The 17,908-nt window shown below is 42.2% G+C and overlaps 2 protein-coding genes across 2 annotated transcripts; one reads left to right on the top strand and one right to left on the bottom strand.

The window, feature by feature from the left end:
• Positions 1-1,126: 1,126 nt before the first annotated feature.
• On the bottom strand, positions 1,127-2,635 carry LOC113877840 (olfactory receptor 1468). The gene is given in 2 exon segments (XM_027518397.1): positions 1,127-1,768; positions 1,771-2,635. Coding segments are annotated over 2 exon segments (948 nt in total). The 5' UTR covers positions 2,078-2,635; the 3' UTR covers position 1,127.
• Positions 2,636-14,841: 12,206 nt separating this feature from the next.
• On the top strand, positions 14,842-15,795 carry LOC113878080 (olfactory receptor 1D2). Its single transcript, XM_027518917.1, has one exon. The coding sequence runs from the start codon at positions 14,860-14,862 to the stop codon at positions 15,793-15,795; it is 936 nt and encodes a 311-aa protein (XP_027374718.1). The 5' UTR covers positions 14,842-14,859.
• The last annotated feature ends 2,113 nt before the right edge of the window (positions 15,796-17,908 follow it).

The following is a 17,908-nucleotide window of genomic DNA, read 5'->3' as shown; positions in this document are numbered from 1 at the left end:
AGCATAGATTTTTGAGTTATGGTAGAGGTATATATACTCCATGTATTCATAAAATAAAATATCTTTGACCATATCCCTGCAGTTGAGTTTTCTTAAATCTGATACACTTTACACTCATCATATTTCTTGCTTGGCTCCCAGGAATACAATTTACAACTTCTGTTCTATAATTTCTGGTTTTGTATGAGGAAAATAGCAATTCAATGCCTCAATAAGAAATATGAAGAGGACATGAAAAATCAGCTTGATTGATTGACAAGTGATTGGAACTGGACAGAATCCACCGTTACAACGGAAGGGAGTAAGATTCTATAGTCTGAAGATGCAGTATTGTATGGTCATGGAGATCTAGAGCTGTGAAGCCAAACCACCTGTGTTCAGATCTTAACTACACCACTTACTTCTTATGTGATGTTGGACAGTAAATTAATGTTTCTATCACTTTGTCTGTAAAGAGGAAAATAGGAGCAACATCATAGAGGTGGTAGATTAATAGATGGGAAAAGTGCCTGACACATACAAAAACACTCAGTAAGTGTTTTCTATTTATTATCTCTCTTAAAGGAAGGTTGCTCTGATCTGGTCCCAAAAAGTAATATTAAGAATAAAATGCTGTAAGTATATGCATGGAGATAAGGTAGTAAGAAATGCTTTTAATCATGGTGATAAAAGTGAAGGTGTATCAGAAATAGAGAACTCCAGGAGTCTCTGTGCTTCTGTGAGCCAGAAAGCGTACATTTCATTCTTTCTTCATTTGTGAACATCACTAAGGATTTTTGAGCAGGAAGAAAGCAATGATTTCAGTGATGCTTGAAAAGCTAATTCCTGAATTGACATGGGTAGTAGACATTCTGCACAAAAAATATATAAATCTTGTTTTCAAACATGAATCCCACCTGGGAAGAGGAAAATAAAGATGCAGAGCAGATGGTTTCCTGACCTCAATTCCACTTCAAACAAAGCTTCCTGGTCATCATATTTTCATATTAGCCTTTATTGTGGGGTTTTGCTTGAATAAAAAGGTTAATGGCTTTAAAACTGAAAAAAGAAAGCCACTGATTTAGAGTAATACTCCACTGGCAACATTATCATAACCACTGAATTAAATAGTGTAAAAATCCCAATTGTTACCATTTTAGAGAGAAAGATATTTTCTTTTTCCAAAAGACTCTTCCAAGGGCTCTTTTCATGTCTCTGTTCTTTAGGCTGTATACGAAGGAGTTCAGTATGGGCGTCACCACAGTGTACATCACGGCCATCACAGTCTCCTTAACAGTAGAATTATTAGTTGATGGGCACAAGTAGACACCAATAATTGTCCCATAGAAGAGAGACACCACGGAGAGGTGGGAGCCACAGGTGGAGAAGGCCTTGTGGATACCGCTGGCAGAAGGAACTTTGAGGATGGAGGAGACAATTCGTGCATAGGACATGATGATGAATAGAAATGGGATCACAAGAATGAGTCCTCCCATGAAAAGTATCACCAACCCATTGACTCGAGTATCAGAGCAGGACACCTTCAACAAAGTAGATGTGTCACTGAAAAAGTGAGGAATCACATTGTCAGCGCAGAAGGACAGCCTAGCCATGAGCACGGTGTGCAACATGGCATGGGCAGTGGTCAGCACCCAGGACAGCGCCAGCAGGGCGAGACACAGCCTGGGGCTCATGATGGCGGTGTTGTGCAGGGGAAAGCAGATGGCCACGTAGTGGTCATAGGCCATGGCCACAAGCAGGAAGCTCTCAAGAACTCCAAAAAACAGTAAAAATACATCTGGGCCAGACAGCCTGCGTAGGGGATGGACAGGACTTGGCTCTTCACATTCTGCAACAGCTTAGGCATTGTGACAGAGGAGAAGCAGAGGTCAGAGAAAGACAGGTTACTGAGAAACAAATACATGGGTGTGTGGAGGTGGGGGTCCAGTCAAATCAGGAGCATTATGAGGAGGTTCCCCAGGACGGTGGCAACATACATGGCCAGGAACAGAGCATAGAACAGGTTTTGATGCTCTGGCTGGATAGGCAGGCCCAGAAGGAGGAACTCTGAGATGATGGTTTGGTTCCTCTTTGTCATTTGATAACTCGATTATTTATAAAAAGTCACAGACCTTAAATCCAAATATAAAAAATAAATAATGCGTATAGCATGTGGCTTATTGTCAAATGGTGGATGACTGAGAATTTAGGCACAGGCGGCAGGTGACGCTACTGAAACTCCCCCTTCAAAGTCTGCAATAACATTCATGTCTCTAAATTCAATAACATATCCCATTCAGTACAAATGATCACTTTTCCCTTTGTAGGACTCTCTCATCTCTTGGCCATGGTGATACCTCATGCTCCTGTTTTATTCTGGCTTCCATAACAACGCCTTCTTCACACAGTCATTAGAGAAGTCTTTGTGCCAAGTCATCCTTTGAATATTGGGGATCCTCAGCGTATTGTCCTTCTACTCTTATTCAGCCCACACCATTCTTCCGAGCTACAGACCTGGGTGCTCAACTCCCTGATGACCATCTTATTTGCATGTTTCACCTTCACTCCAAGACAAATCTTCCCGAGATTAGGCTTGTTGTTTCTTCAGTCCCATATGTGCTTCACTCCCAATGTTCTCTACCTCAGTGATTGACAGTACCACCTACAAGATATACAAGCCAGACCTGAGAGCCATCCTTGACTCCTCCCTCTCCTCATGTCTCCTTGTTCATTTACTATGTTTCCAGTCCCGCTTTCTGAACATTTCTCATGTATGCCCTTCTTGACATCCTACAGCCACCATTTAGCTCAGTTACTATTCTCACCTAAACAATGTCAACAAATTTGGACTCTCTCTACTTTCACTTCCCTATAATGCATTGACATTATCCAGAATCATTCTTTTTATAACTCAAACATTTCCATGTCACTATTCTCACTGAAGAGTTTCCCCTTTCCACTAACACAAAGACCTTATTTTATCAGGGTTGACACGGTCCACAAGACCTTTATTTCATCAGAGCAATGAGCTCATGGCCAACCCTCTCTCTACTCCAAGTAGGCCAGGTATCTCTCATTTTCTCAAAGGCAGACTACTTTCGCCCATCATAGCACATCATGCTTTCATTACCTGAATGCGTGCTATCCCCATCCCACTTCATTCCTTCTCCTAGGAACTCATCTTCCAGATCATTTAACATGGATTATTTGCTCTTTGATAGATGCTAAAGATAAAAAAAAAGTTCTACTTTGTTCACTGATGAACCTTAACATCTAGGACAATGAGAACTACAAAAAGAAAACTTTCAGGCCATCCAAGAGATCACTGAATTGTTTCAACAGACACCAAAAATACGGAAGGTAGAAACATCCACTGACAGCCTTTCCAAATTACAGCTTCCTTATCTAAGTCATTTGCGTTGATTTCCAAATACTGTACTGTAGACTGTCTAGAATTTCTCTCCCCAGGTTAGAAAACCACCCCATCTCAAGCTATCTTATTATGTGGCTTAACACTAATGTACCCAAGCAAGGCTGTCATTTTTTCCTTAAAATTCAGCCCACACAATGTCAATATTGATGTGAGATTCATGTTGAAGTTTAGAGGTCATGCGTGCATCCATGCTAAGTTGCTTCAGTTGTGTCTGACTCTTTGCAACCCCATGGACTATAACCTGCCAGGTTCCTCTGTCCATGGAATTCTCCAGGCAAGAATACTGGAGTGGGTTGCCATGCCCTCCTCCAGGGGATCTTCTCGACCCAGGGACTGAACTTGCGAGTCTTGCATTGCAGGCAGATTCTTTACAGCTGAGACAAATGTCATGAAAAAGCAAATAATAATAAAAATAACTTACAATCTCTTGGACCCAGTGCCTGGTCTACTCCTGATACATTTCCCCACAGTGTGAATCTGGATTTGACCAAAAAAGAAAAGAAAAGAAAAAAACAGGAGGAGCACTTCAGATGAGGGAAACTTCTTCTAACCCCAAAGAGATATAGAATAGTACCCTCACTGCAGGATACTCACCAAGATCATAGGGTTGAAACCAGGCAAATGTATGTGTTTTCACACCTGGACAGAAGAAAGATGTTTGTTATACATTAGTGAACTAAAGGATGAATTTCTGACTCCTCATGAACTTCCATTCCTGGGAACTAGGTGGGATCCATCTATTGTATAAAATGCCTGATTACGGAGTCCAAATCACTCAGATATCATCTAAAAATGCTGCCCTTGAGGAAACCCACTCCTAATTACCTATTCCTTACACTTCTCTACATATTACCTTCTTCCATTTTAAGATGATAATGCTGACTTGTTCCTGCCTATCTTTCAAAGCTTCTGTAAACTTGAAATCTCTTTTGAGAATCTCTTGCAAAATATAGAGGACTCCATTATGAAATACTTAAAATTACTATATTGACAGAGAGGTTAAATATGGTAGATGCTAATCAACACAGACTTTCTAGAATGTTGAGCAGGGGTTTTTTAGACAGCCTGAAGAAAAATCCCATAGAATCGTATCATAGAATCTCAGTAGTCTGGATACTCAGGCTGCAAAATCCCTAAGGCCTGGAGGAATAAATGGCAACCCACTCCAGTATTCTTGCCTCGAGAATCCCATGGACAGAGGAGCCTGGTGGGCTACAAGTCCATGGAGTTGCAAAAGAGTCAGACATGACTTAGTGACTGAGCAAAGGCATGGACTCTCCAGCCTAACATACCAAGTATGTCTGACGATGACTTCAGGTCTTTGACATGAGGGTATTCACTCTTTTATTCATTACAGGCATATGGAGATAGACTCTGCAGTCATCACCTGCTTCTACAACATCCCTTTTGTCATTCTGTCTTCCTGGGCCTGAGGGACATTGGGTCCCAACGGATACTAGGACTTGGAAAAACTCATTAATAACAAAGTAAATTTTATTGCTTCTCTGGGACAAATCCTCTAGGAGGTCTAAGGCAGATATTTCTTAATTACTAATCATCTTTGGGCAGGGGAACAGGCAACAGAGGATGCAAGCTCATGCCCTAATCCCACAGGAATACTCCCCTGGCTGTGCTAAGTCGCTTCAGTTGCATCCAACTCTTTGTGACCCTATGGACCGTAGCCCACCAGGCTTCTCTGTCCATGGGATTTTCCAGGCAAGAATACTGGAGTTGGTTGCCATTTCCTTCTCCAAGAGATCTTCCCAACCCAGGGACCGAACCCGCCTCTCTTACCCTTCCTATATTGGCAAGTGGGTTCTTTACCACTAGTGCCACCTGGGAAGCCCACTCCTCTGGCTACCATAGTCCAAAAGAGCTCTTTCTTCTCTAGGTTCTATATTATTTTCACTCCTAAAGTATTTGCCTTCCTCCTTTAGAGGAAAATATAGGAGAACATTGACAAAGATATAGCAAATGTCCTTAGACACTAATTATAAAATAAATATTGCTAAATTGGACTGTTTTGCAATTTGTTGTCGTTATTCAGTCCCTAAGTCATGTCTGACTCTTTGCAACCCCATGGACTATAGTACCTCAGGCTTCTCTGACCTCCACTATCTCCACAAGTTTTCATGTCCACTGAGTCGGTGATGTTATCTAACCATCTTATCCTCTATCACCTCCTTCTCCTTTTGTCTCCAATCTTTCCCAGCATCGGGGTCTTTTCCAATCAGTCAACTCTTTGCATCAGGTGACCAAAGTATTAGAGCTTCAGCATCAGTCCTTCCAATGAATATTAAGGGTTGATATCCTTTAGGATTGAGTGGTTTGATCTCCTTGCAGTCCAAAGGACTCTCAAGAGTCTTCTTCAGCACAATTCAAAATCATAAATTCTTCAGTGCTCAGCCTTCTTTACAGTCCAACTCTCACATCTGTACATGACTACTGGGAAAACCATAGCTTTGACCATGCAGACCTCTGTCAACAAGTGATGCCTCTGATTTTTAATATGCTGCCCAGGTTCATCACAGCTCTCCTTCCAAGGATTAAGCACCTTTTAATTCATGACTACAGTCATATCCACAGCGATTTTTGGAGGCCAAGAAAAAAATATCTCAATACTTTCACATTTTCCCCTTCTATTTGCCATAAAGTGGTGGGACCAGATGCCATGATTTTAGTTTTTTAAATGATGCATTTCAAACCAGCTTTTTCACTTTCCTCTTTCTCTCTCATTTTTCTAAATACCCACCATTAATTGAATGAAAGTCAACTACAAAGTTGAAGATTACATACATCTGACAAAGGACTTGTAACCAGAACATATAAAGATCTCCTACAAATCAAATGAAAGAGATAGGTAACCCAATAGAAAAATGGGCACAAGATAATGTACAAAGAGGATATAGCTCTGGAGAATAACCATATGCAAGGGTGCTTAACTTTGTTAGTCAGCAGGGAAATAGAAATGAAAACCACAATGTGATACTACTATACACTTAACAGAAAGCTCACAGGAAAAGGATGGGAGAAATACCAAACCATGTTAAGAATGTGGAACAAGAGGATTCCATTGTTACAACGAGGGTAAGTGTGACTGGAGACTGCTCAGTTCTGTCTTCTAAACTAAACAAGCACCTGCCCTATAATCCCAGAGAAGGCAATGGCACCCCACTTCCAGCACTCTTGCCTGGAAAATCCCATGGACGGAGGAGCCTGGTGGGCTGCAGTCCATGGGGTCACTAAGAGTCGGACAAGACTCAGCGATTTCACTTTCACTTTTCACTTTCATGCATTGGAGAAGGACATGGCAACCCACTCCAGTGTTCTTGCCTGGAGAATCCCAGGGGCGGCGGAGCCTGGTGGGCTGCCGTCTATGGGGTCGCACAGAGTCGGACACAACTGAAGTGACTTAGCAGCAGCAGCAGCAGCCCTATAATCCAGAAATCCCACTCTTCTGTAGAGATGCCCAGGAAGAACAGGGAGCTTCAGGATTCATAACAGCCAAAATTTGTTCATCAGTGGTAGAATGGATGTTGTTAATGGCTTACTCACACAATAGAACTCTACACAGCAATGAAAATGGACAGTCTACCACTGCAGACAGCAATGTGGATGAACTTCACATACATAACACTGACTGAAAGAGGGAGGCAGGAAAGAGAACAAAAGGTGCACTGCCGTTCAGATAGGCCCCAAAACGGGTAAAATTAATGTATGCTGTAGATTAATTATTAATTATTAACAACTAATATTTAGATAGCTAATATATTTATTATTATTAAATTAGCTAATTTAACAGCATAACTTAAATTAATGCTATTAATTTAATAGCAAGAGAGTGACTGCCCCTGAAGGAATAGCAACTAGCAGAGACATGATAGGATTCCTGCAGGGCTAGTAAAGTTTTTGATCTGACTGCTGGTTACGCATGTTTGTTCAGTTCATAAAAAGCCCTGCCAAAATTTTCACCTTTGGTTCTGTATCCAAAAACATCCTAAGCATCATTGGTTTTGCAGTCCATGTCTGATTATTATGCTATCTAGAGTCCTCAATGACTTAGTAGATAAAGAATCTGCCTGCAATGCAGGAGACACAGGTTCAATCCCTGGGTCAGGAAGATCTCCCGGAGGAGGGCATGAAAACCAATCCATTATTTTTGTTGGGAAAATCCCATAGACAGAGGAGCCTGGCAGGCTACAGGCCATAGGGTCACAGAGAGTCAGGCGTGACTGAAGCAACTGAGCACACACACAGAGACTCCCTGTAGGCCTTCAGCTGTTGGTTCCTGCTTTAGCAGTCTTATTCCCTGACGTGTTTGTTTATCTCTGGGTTTGTGCCAGATACTGGGTATTGAAGGGAAAGCACTTGAAGTCTAAGATGGTATTCTTTTCCTCCAAATATTTTTTTTTCAATTGTTTTTCCTTAGTACTTGGAGTCACCAGCAATCTGGAATCATCCCAATCCAAATTTAGTTCTCGAGATTCTGTGGACCCCTGCTGACTCTAACCCAGGCTACAGCATATGTGTGGTGTTCTCTTCAATTACGGTTTTCTCTTACACCTAGGGCACCTACAGGACTATTGCCTGGTGTGAAGTTGATTTACTCCTTGTAAACAAGACCCATTTCCCAAGACCTTTGCTTATGGGTACTAACTTTGGAAGCAATTATCCAGGTTCATCTCAAAAAGCTGTCTCGGGATTGCCTCCCCAAGCTGTCTCCAAAACTGATAAATAGATCTGATGTGGCTCCAGTTCAGCCCCTCTCTTCATGAACCCGGTATCCAAGGTTCGGCTCTCAGATTCCCCAAGCTCATCAGAACAACCACAGTCTCTTTCTCCTTTTGTGCAGGCACTGAAGTTCCAGGCACCAATTCCACCCTTCCTAACTTCAGTGAGTGGAGTGAATCACCAAGTTCTATTCAGAAACAGTGCCTTAGTGTCCTCCACGTGCTGACTGAATTTTCATCCATCTAGCAGGAAAGTGGAAGTGGCAGAAGTAGGCAGCCCTGTGACCAACACTGAACAGGTCTGCACATTTCAGAAATATTCATATCCTCTGCCTCTCTCATCCCTTTCTTATCTTCTCTTCTCCATTTACTCTGTCTCTCTCACAAATATACTCATATACTTTGAAAATCTTCATTATCGTCCAACTCCTTAGTATTTAAGGTAATTAACAATCCCTCCTATCTTGGTAGTGCTCTAGTTTTCAAAGTGCTATCACTAGCCCTGTGGCACATGATTCTCAAACATATAAGAAAGGCTTTACAGGTGAGATGAAGAGCTCAAGGAGGTTTCATGCCCTCCTCGGGGTACTTCTGCTGAAAAGCAGCACCGGAGGGACAGAAGGACAGTTTTCTAAGGCTGAGTTTGGAGCCCTCTGCAGTAACACCTCAAACTATCTCCCCTCTCCACCCGGCCACACTGCAGAGGAGTTTGTGTCTCTAAAGTCAGCTGACCACACACATGCTCCGAATCCACTGGCTCTTACAAAAAGAACAGTGTTTCCCAAAGGGTACAACCAGAACCATCAGGTGATTTCAAAAAGAACTTTGTTCGCAGAAAAAGAGCCAGTATTTCAAGGAAGGAAGCCAGAAAATGGGCTTTTATTTAGTTTTAAAGCATCACGGTGACTCTGATGGACACTAAAGTGTAGGAGACTCCTGTGTTGAGGGCTGACGCAGAGGTAGAGATTCCTTGGGTACTCTGAGTTTTCCCAGCCCTCATTCCTGGCTCCCTCCCTCTCTCCTATCAGGCAGATGCCCCAGAGGATCCTGAATCCAAGCAACAGGTTGTGAAAGGAAATCATTTCTGATGAGGTCTAAGGAGGTGGAAGACCTCTGTCTTCATGGCAGAAACAGGTGGTGGCCAGATGTGCTTAGGGTTGGGGTCACCGGGGAGTCACCATGGTGCACCTTTCATTCTCAGGTCAATTTGAGGGGTCTTGGGATGAGCCCATCAGTTCCCCCCTTCTCACTGAAACTCTGTTTTCTGATAGACAAGCATCCTCTTCAACTTGAAGCCTCACTTACATACTGTGAGAGATAAATGAGCTCATTCACAGTATAGAACCATAGGTGAATGACATGAGTACCAAATAGCAGATGTGGGAAGCTGTACATGCAAAAAAGTCTCTAGAGAATGCCCTAAGGATTACTCCCACTTTACTCAAACACCAAAGGACCACCACAAGACTACTCTATAATTTGGAATCTTAATGGTAAAAGAGAAATGAACCATCACTCACCTCCACCAAATCTTTGAATCACCTCTGAAATGATCACTGTCATGCAGCCTGTTCAAAAGCCTTCTGTGAATTACTTTCCCTCTGCCAACCCCTTTGTAGGCAGAGCACTTAAGTCTTCTGGAATATAACCTGACGTTTCTGCCTCTTTTATATTTTCTAGCTCCTGAACTGAACAATCCACAACCCTTTGCACGTGAAGCCACAATAACACCTTCTTTACTCTTCTCTCCTCCATGTAGATAGCACCAAGAGGACAGCCGCACATGAGTCTCCACCTTGATATTCTGGGTCATTTCCTTCAGACAAGGTGGGCTGAGGCTGTACCTAGGTGAGTGGGCACAAAAGCCATGTGCAGGATGGAGTCAAGACTGGAGCCACTGATTCTTCTTAGTTCTGAGAGCAGGGTTTCCTACTGAGCCGGGGGAGGGGGAGGGGAGGTGTTACTCAGAAATATTGAGAAATGGTAAAGAATAGGACTCCTTTTGAGCACCACCCCCCCAATAACATCATCTCTCCATCCACTTACACAGGGCTTTAAGGATGGCGGAATGTTCTGACATCCAGCGTTTCAGATCTTTTCTAAACGCACAGTGAGGTAGGCATTTTTTGTTTTGGCTGTTCTGGGCCTTCGTTGCTGCTCACGGGCTTTCTCTAGTTGAGGCAAGCAGGGGGTACTCTCTAGATGCAGTGCGCAGGCTTGTCATTGCTGTGGCTTTTGTTGCAGAGCACAGGCTCTGGGCACACAGGCTTCAGTAGTTGCAGTATGTGAGCTCAGGAGCTGTGCCTCGAGGGCTCCAGAGTGCTGGCTCAGTAGTTGTGGCACACAGGCTTAGTAGCTCCTGCCATGTGGGATCTTTCTGGATTAGGGATCAAACCCATGTCTCCTGCACTGGCAGGCAGATTCTCAACCACTGGACCACCAGGAAAGTCTGAGATAGGCATCTTTACTCTTGTTTAATGTGTGGTAGAGTGGCTAGGCTGTGGACTCCAGAGACACAGGATGGGACTCAAATCCCAACTCTGTCACTAACTAGTAGAAGGAATCTGGGAAATTCATTAACCTTCTAAGTCTCAGCACCTCATCCACAAAATGGGGTAATAAAAACAAACAGTATTGGTGTGCAGACTAAATAGAAGAGACAGATAGATAGATAGTCACAACACATTATCTGAGCAAATAGGGTAGTGGTTTGTTTGTTTTTAAAAAAAGAGTCGTATGTGTTACTTGGGGTTTAGACATAAACTTCTGACTCATCGTCTCAAAATGACAGTGTACGTATGTCTATGTTACTTTCTCCATTTGTCTCATTTTTTCATTCGCCCATTTTCTCTCTTTCCCCCACTGTGTCCACAAGTCCATTCTCTAGATCTGCGTCTCCTTTCTTTTCCTGAAAATAGGTTTTAATACCATTTTGTAGATAGCTGGTGAGAAATTACTATATAACACAGGGAGCCCAGCCCGGGGCTCTGTGATGATCTAGAGGGGTGGGATAGGGGAGGGGAGGAAGGCTAAGAGGGAGGTGACATATGTATAATTACAGTTGATTTGCATGGTTGTATGGCAGAAACCATCACAACATTGTAAAGCAATTTCCCTCCAATTAAAAAATAAATTTTAAAAAAATCTCAAAATGAAATGCTAATTATTACCCAATATGTAGGATAAGTTCCAAGAAATGCAGCAGAAAAAAGTAAAATGAAAGTAGGTTCTCATTAAATGATGTGACACATAATTTTTTAATTGGAAAAGACATTACAACTCAGATAAATCAACAAAGGAGAAACATCCTTCACGTTTCAAATTTTAAAAATAGCAAAATATGAATAGATGTCATCTATCTTCCCATAGTGGAATACAATGTAGTTCCTAAACAGAGTTGGTAAATTTTAACTTTAAGAATAAAGAAAAAATTATGCATGTACAAATATAGTTTATTTAAGGAGGAAAAATACGTAATAAATTACAATTTTGAATTGGAGAAAGCTCTTCATCTCATTGTCAACTGAATAAAGATGACTAGGAAAAAAAAGTATGCTCACTAAAAATGTTGACAGTAGTTGCATGGCAGAATTTGGGATGATGTTTACTTTCTTTTGATTTAAATTTTTCTGTATTGCTTGACTCATTCACACCAGAATTTTTGTTTATAATCAATAGACTGCAATGTATTAGAAACTATTTTGGGAAAATGAATTCCATGGGACTTCTTTTAAAATTTACATCTGAAATTATTAAAGAAATTTCAACAAATTCCAGATAACAGAAATAGACAATAAGTGAATATAAGTTTAAGGTGGAGGATAACACAAACAAATCATATCAAAAAAACCCAAATCATACAAGGATGGCATATAAAAAAATAACAGAATAATAGATAAACCTCATTTATAAATGTGACTACGATGGTCTAAATTAAACAACTAGAAATCAATTTCAGTATTTTATACCAGGATTGGAAGTGTTTCAATATTATCAGAGCTATTAACGTAACAGACACTGAAAAGTCATTTGATCAGAAATGAAAATACATAGATAACTATTAAAATAATGTTACCAAAACACAAATAAAAGCATAGTTGTGAGGGACTTCCCTGGTGGACCATCAGTTAAGACTCCCCACTCCCAATGCAGGGGGTTAAAATAATGTTACCAAAACACAAATAAAAGCATAGTTGTGAGGGACTTCCTTGGTGGGCCATCAGTTAAGAGTCCCCACTCCCAGTGCAGGGGGCATGGGTACGGGTTCAATCCTTGGTCAGGGAACTAAGATCCCACAAGCCAAATAGTTACTAAATATATACATCTTCCTGTGCTTAAACATTTTAATGATCCTCACTGCACTTAGAATAAATTTTTAAACTTATAATAAGGCTCTGAATGACCTGACTCCCTGCTTACCTGTACAATCCCATATCTCACCACTCTGCTCTCCAGCCAGCCCAAACTATATTTAATTCCTTAAATACAACAAAAGGACAGCTTGGGTCCTTTGCACATGGAACTCTCTTTCTGCAATGCTTGCAACATTTCATAGACTGACTTTTTTTCACCCTTCACATCTCAAATAATAAAATATCAAATATAAACAGTTGTTATCTATCTCCCTAAAGTATAATTCAATGTATCTTATTTACAAACTCTTATTTTTTGAATTTAAAAATTTTTTATTTCTTACATATTAAGTTTTCAAAAGGAAAAAATACCCATTATGCTATTTTCATCCTCAATATGCCTGAAAGGTATTCGGTAAGAAGCAAAACATTGATCCCATGTGTGTATGCTCACTCAGTTGTGATCGACACTTTTGCGATCCCATGAACTGTAGTGTAGCCCACCAGGATCCACTGTCCATTTCCCAGAATACTGGAGTGGTTGCCATTTCCTTCTCCAGGGTACCTTCCCAATCCAGAGATCAAACCCACAGTACCTGCATCTGCTGCACTGGCAGGCAGATTCGTTACCACTGCGCCACCTGGGAAGTCCATTGCTCTCACATTTCCCCCTAAATAGACAATTGTCTCAATGCCATTTACTAACTACTACAAAATGTATCTCCTGGTAAAAGTGCTCCCATAATAATCAACTGAACCCTCCATGTTATTTGGCCTGCATTTGAGTTTCTGTCCAATTCTATCAATCTGTTTATTCCACCAGTATCACACTATTTCAGAACCTTTCATATTTGGCAGAGGAAGAATCTCCTTATTATTCTCTTTTCCAGCATTTTCCTTATTCTCACACTTATTTTTAGATTAAAGTTAGATGAGAATTTTCTTTCTCAAAAAAACTGTTAGAATTTTGACTTCAAATGAGTTAAAATTTACATTAATTCAGTAGAATATGTATCTTGGGAATCTTAATATGCTTACCCATTTATTGATTTTTATCATATGCTTCTCTGGAGAATTTACAGAACTTGACTGATCCTTGTTAACATGTTGGGGGGTAGTGAAGGGTCCTCGTTCACAGGCTTTCCTCGAGTTGAGGTGAGTGGGGGCTCCTCTCTAGCTGCGGCGTACAGACTTCTCATTGCGGTGGCTTCTCTTGCTGTGGAGCACCGGCTCCAGGTGTGCGGGCTTCAGTACTTGCGGTTCTCAGACTCCAGAGTGTTGGCTCAACAGCTGTGGTGCACGGGCTGAGCTGCTCAGTGGCATGTGAGATCCTCCCAGATCACAGATAAACCCGTGTCTCCTGCATTGGCAGGCGGATTCTTTACCACTGAGTCACTAAGGAAGCCCTGATTCTTGTTAACATTTTTACAAGTGGGTTTTTTCAGTTGTTGATGTGGATGGGATTATTTCACATTATATTTTAATCTTATTATTCATGAGTATTGTTATTGTCAGAGAAGGCAATGGCAACCCACTCCAGTACTCTTGCCTGGAGAATCCCAGGGACGGGGGAGCCTGGTGGGCTGCCGTCTATGGGATCGCACAGAGTCGGACATGACTGAAGCGACTTAGCAGCAGCAGCAGCAGCATTGTTATTGTACAGCAATAATAAGGAATATTTCTTGAGCATTGACTGCAGGCCAGCTATCTATGTTAAGCACTTTACTAATTTTATTCTCACCTTAACCCATTTTTCACATGAAGAAATGGGATCTTAAAGAGCGAGGTAACTTGCCTGACATTTCAGAGTTAGAAAGGGTCAGAGCCCAGACTTAACTTCAAGTGTTTTGAAATCCCTTTTCATTTCTAGTAGCATTTCAGTTGATCGTTTTAGATTTCCTGAATATATCACTTATCAGCAAATAATGGTAATTTTTACATTTCCTTTCTAATATTTTTACCTTTTTCCCCTTTGTCCAATTGTGTAATATCAGTTTTTTTTTACTGAAGACACTTGTTTTAAATATCATTAAATCTACAGAATATCATAACATACTGATCTTTAAGCACATCAAGAGAGTTGTAACAAGATGTGGTTTAAAATAAGACATAGGCATTATTCCTATTATATTGAGTATGCCAGGCTAGAACTTGCCAGAATGACTAAATTGCATGAAGATTTTCCATGTCTTGTTTTTGTGTTTGTTACATTGCCTCTGATAGCAAAAAAAAAAAAAAAATGTATAAAATTTGGCTTAAGATACTGTTCATGTTAGGAAAACAGTTGATTTTGCTTATTTTAATGCTTGTATTCATTTGAGGGCATATGGTAAACAGCTGTGTTGTGTTGCAGTAAGTTGGGGAAATGGATGGAAGCAACCATAGTAGAGTCTCTGAGTTCCTGCTCCTTGGGCTGTCGGAGAGTCCTGAGCATCAGAGGGTCCTGTTTTGGATGTTCCTGTCCATGTACCTGGTCACAGTGGTGGGAAATGTGCTCATCATCTTGGCCATTGGCTCTGACTCCCGCCTGCACACTCCCATGTACTTCTTCCTGGCCAACCTCTCCTTCACTGACCTCTTCTTCGTCACCAACACAATCCCCAAGATGCTGGTGAACCTTCAGTCCCAGAACAAAGCCATCTCATATGCAGGGTGTCTGACCCAGCTCTACTTCCTGGTCTCCTTGGTGGCTCTGGACAACCTCATCCTGGCCACGATGGCATATGACCGCTATGTGGCCATCTGCCGCCCACTCCACTACACCACGGCCATGAGCCCTAGGCTCTGTATTTCACTCCTTACCCTGTGCTGGGCACTCTCTGTCCTCTACGGCCTCATTCACACCCTCCTCATGACCAGTGTGACCTTCTGTGGGTCCCGGAAGATTCACTATATCTTTTGTGAGATGTATGTCTTATTGAGACTCGCATGTTCCAACACCCAGATCAATCACGCAGTGCTGATTGCCACAGGATCCTTTATCTTCCTCACCCCCTTTGGGTTCATGGTCATGTCCTATGTCTGGATTGTCAGAGCCATCTTCCAAATACCCTCAGCCTCTAGCAAGTACAAAGCCTTCTCCACCTGTGCCTCCCATTTGGCTGTGGTTTCCCTCTTCTATGGGACCCTTTGTATGGTATATCTGAAGCCTCTCGACACCTACTCCATGCAGGACTCAGTAGCCACAGTGATGTACGCTATGGTAACCCCCATGATGAACCCTTTCATCTACAGCCTGAGGAACAAGGACATACACGGAGCTCTGGGAAGATTTTTCTTAGGAAAGTCTTTCAGAGGTTGACTTGAGGATAAATTTGGAAAGTGCATTACAGTGGAGATTAGGAATTTCCTTCACCATGTCCAAGGCATTATCCTATGTGAGATATAGGATAGATTTAGCTCAATATAATCTCATATGTCTATGATGAAAAAATAGACAAAGTACAACCCAATGTCCACCAAACCTGACCAGCTTTGACAATAAATAAAGTACCACTAACGAAAAAAGGCAGGTTTGATCCCTGGGAAGATTCCCCTGAAGTTGAAAATGGTAACCCACTCCAGTATTCTTGCCTGAAAACTTCCAGGGACAGAGGAGTCTGGTGGGCTCCAGGCCATGAGGTTGTGAAGAGTCGGACATAACTGAGTGACTAACACACACACACCACACTAATAGTAGAAGTGTGCAGGATCAAATCCTTCAACTTGCGCTAACCTAGGATTACAGTCCCAGCTTTATCCAGATACACCCAGTTATGGCTCAGTGGATCTCACGTGTTCACTAACATACATTCACTCATATTCTTCTGAACTCTGAACTTCTCTAAGGAGCCTGCTGCCTTCAAGCCATTTACAGAATATACCTGACAATACAGGCACTGTAGGGCCCTGAGTGAGGCCGCCCCCTTCCTGATACTCTCTCTGCCAGACACTGCTCCCACTGCTTCAGTTCTGACCCACAGTCCCTCTGGACACAGCCCCTGGTATTCAGGCAGGAATAGAAAGAGATTTCTCTGTTTTGCTCTGGGCTGATTTTTATCCCTTGGACTCCAAAGCCATACTACATCACTTGCCTTTTTCCTGCATTTTTTTTTTCCTCTGAGAGAAATGAGACTTTGTCCTCAGGAAGCCCATCCTGCCCCTTATTTCTGCAGCTCTTCACCTTCCATCTCTTCTTCATTACCTCAAAACAAAACTCTCAAACATTTCAACACATGCTCACAAACAGGAGTGGTAGTGGAGGGAGCAGAAGGGGAGGAGGTCATTTTGAGATCCAATCTCTGTTTAGGTTCTATGATTCGGATGCCAATTCTAATGTGTGTGTGTTCTGTCCATACCACTAAGCAATTCTCTGACACCAGACAGGGGTCCTACAGTTCCTCAATGAAAACAGTATGTACCCAGAGATGTCCTCAGATGCCACAAGTTAAGGGCTCACCTCCCCATCCCCACCCCAGCACTTCAGACGACAATCTCAAGTCCAGGTTGTCACCTGTGCTTCTGACTGACCAGCTATAGACAGGAGGTTCCTAAGACCCCTTCTTTGGGCTCAATTAATTTGTTAGTGGTGCTTACAGAACTCAGATAAAACATTTCACTTACCAGACTACCAATTTATTATAAAAAGTCATAATTCAGAAACAGTCAGGTGGAAGAGACTCACAGGGCAGGGTATGTGGGAAGGGGCATGGAGTGTCTGTGCCATCCCTGGGTGCAGCACTCTACCTAAACCTCCAAGTGTCACCAACCCAGAAGCTGGCTGAACCCTGTCCTTTGCAGTATTTATACAGACTTTATTACATAGGCTGCTGCTGCTGCTGCTAAGTCACTTCAGTCATGTCCGACTCTGTGTGACCCCATAGACGGCAGCCACCAGGCTCCCCCATCCCTGGGATTCTCCAGGCAAGAACACTGGAGTGGGTTGCCATTTCCTTCTCTAATGCAGGAAAGTGAAAAGTGAAAGTGAAGTCACCCCATGGACTGCAACCTACCAGGCTCCTCCATCCATGGGATTTTCCAGGCAAGAGTACTGGAGTGGGGTGCCATTGCCTTCTCCTATTACATAGGCATGACTCATTAAATCACCAGCCAGTGGTTATTGATTCAACCTCCAGCCCCTCACCCTTTTCCAGAGATTGGGGTGAGGACAGTGAGACTGAAAGTTCCTAAAGGGGAACGAAATCCAAAAAAGAAGGGCTATACATATACACTGGAGGAGGAAATGGCAACCCACTCCAGTATTCTTGCCTAGAGAATCCCATGGACAGGGAACCTGGCAGGCTATACAGTCCATGGGGTTACAAAGAGTCAGACACGACTTAGCAACTACACAGATATGCATACATATAGCTGAGTCACTCTGCTATCCAGCAGAAACTAACACAACATTGTAAAGCAATTGTATTCCAATAAAA

The sequence above is a fragment of the Bos indicus x Bos taurus genome, chromosome 19 (genome assembly GCF_003369695.1).
Source record: "Bos indicus x Bos taurus breed Angus x Brahman F1 hybrid chromosome 19, Bos_hybrid_MaternalHap_v2.0, whole genome shotgun sequence".
Lineage (NCBI taxonomy): Eukaryota > Metazoa > Chordata > Mammalia > Artiodactyla > Bovidae > Bos > Bos indicus x Bos taurus.
The sequence above is the reverse complement of the archived record's forward strand: the minus strand, read 5'-3'. Positions and strand labels throughout refer to the sequence as shown.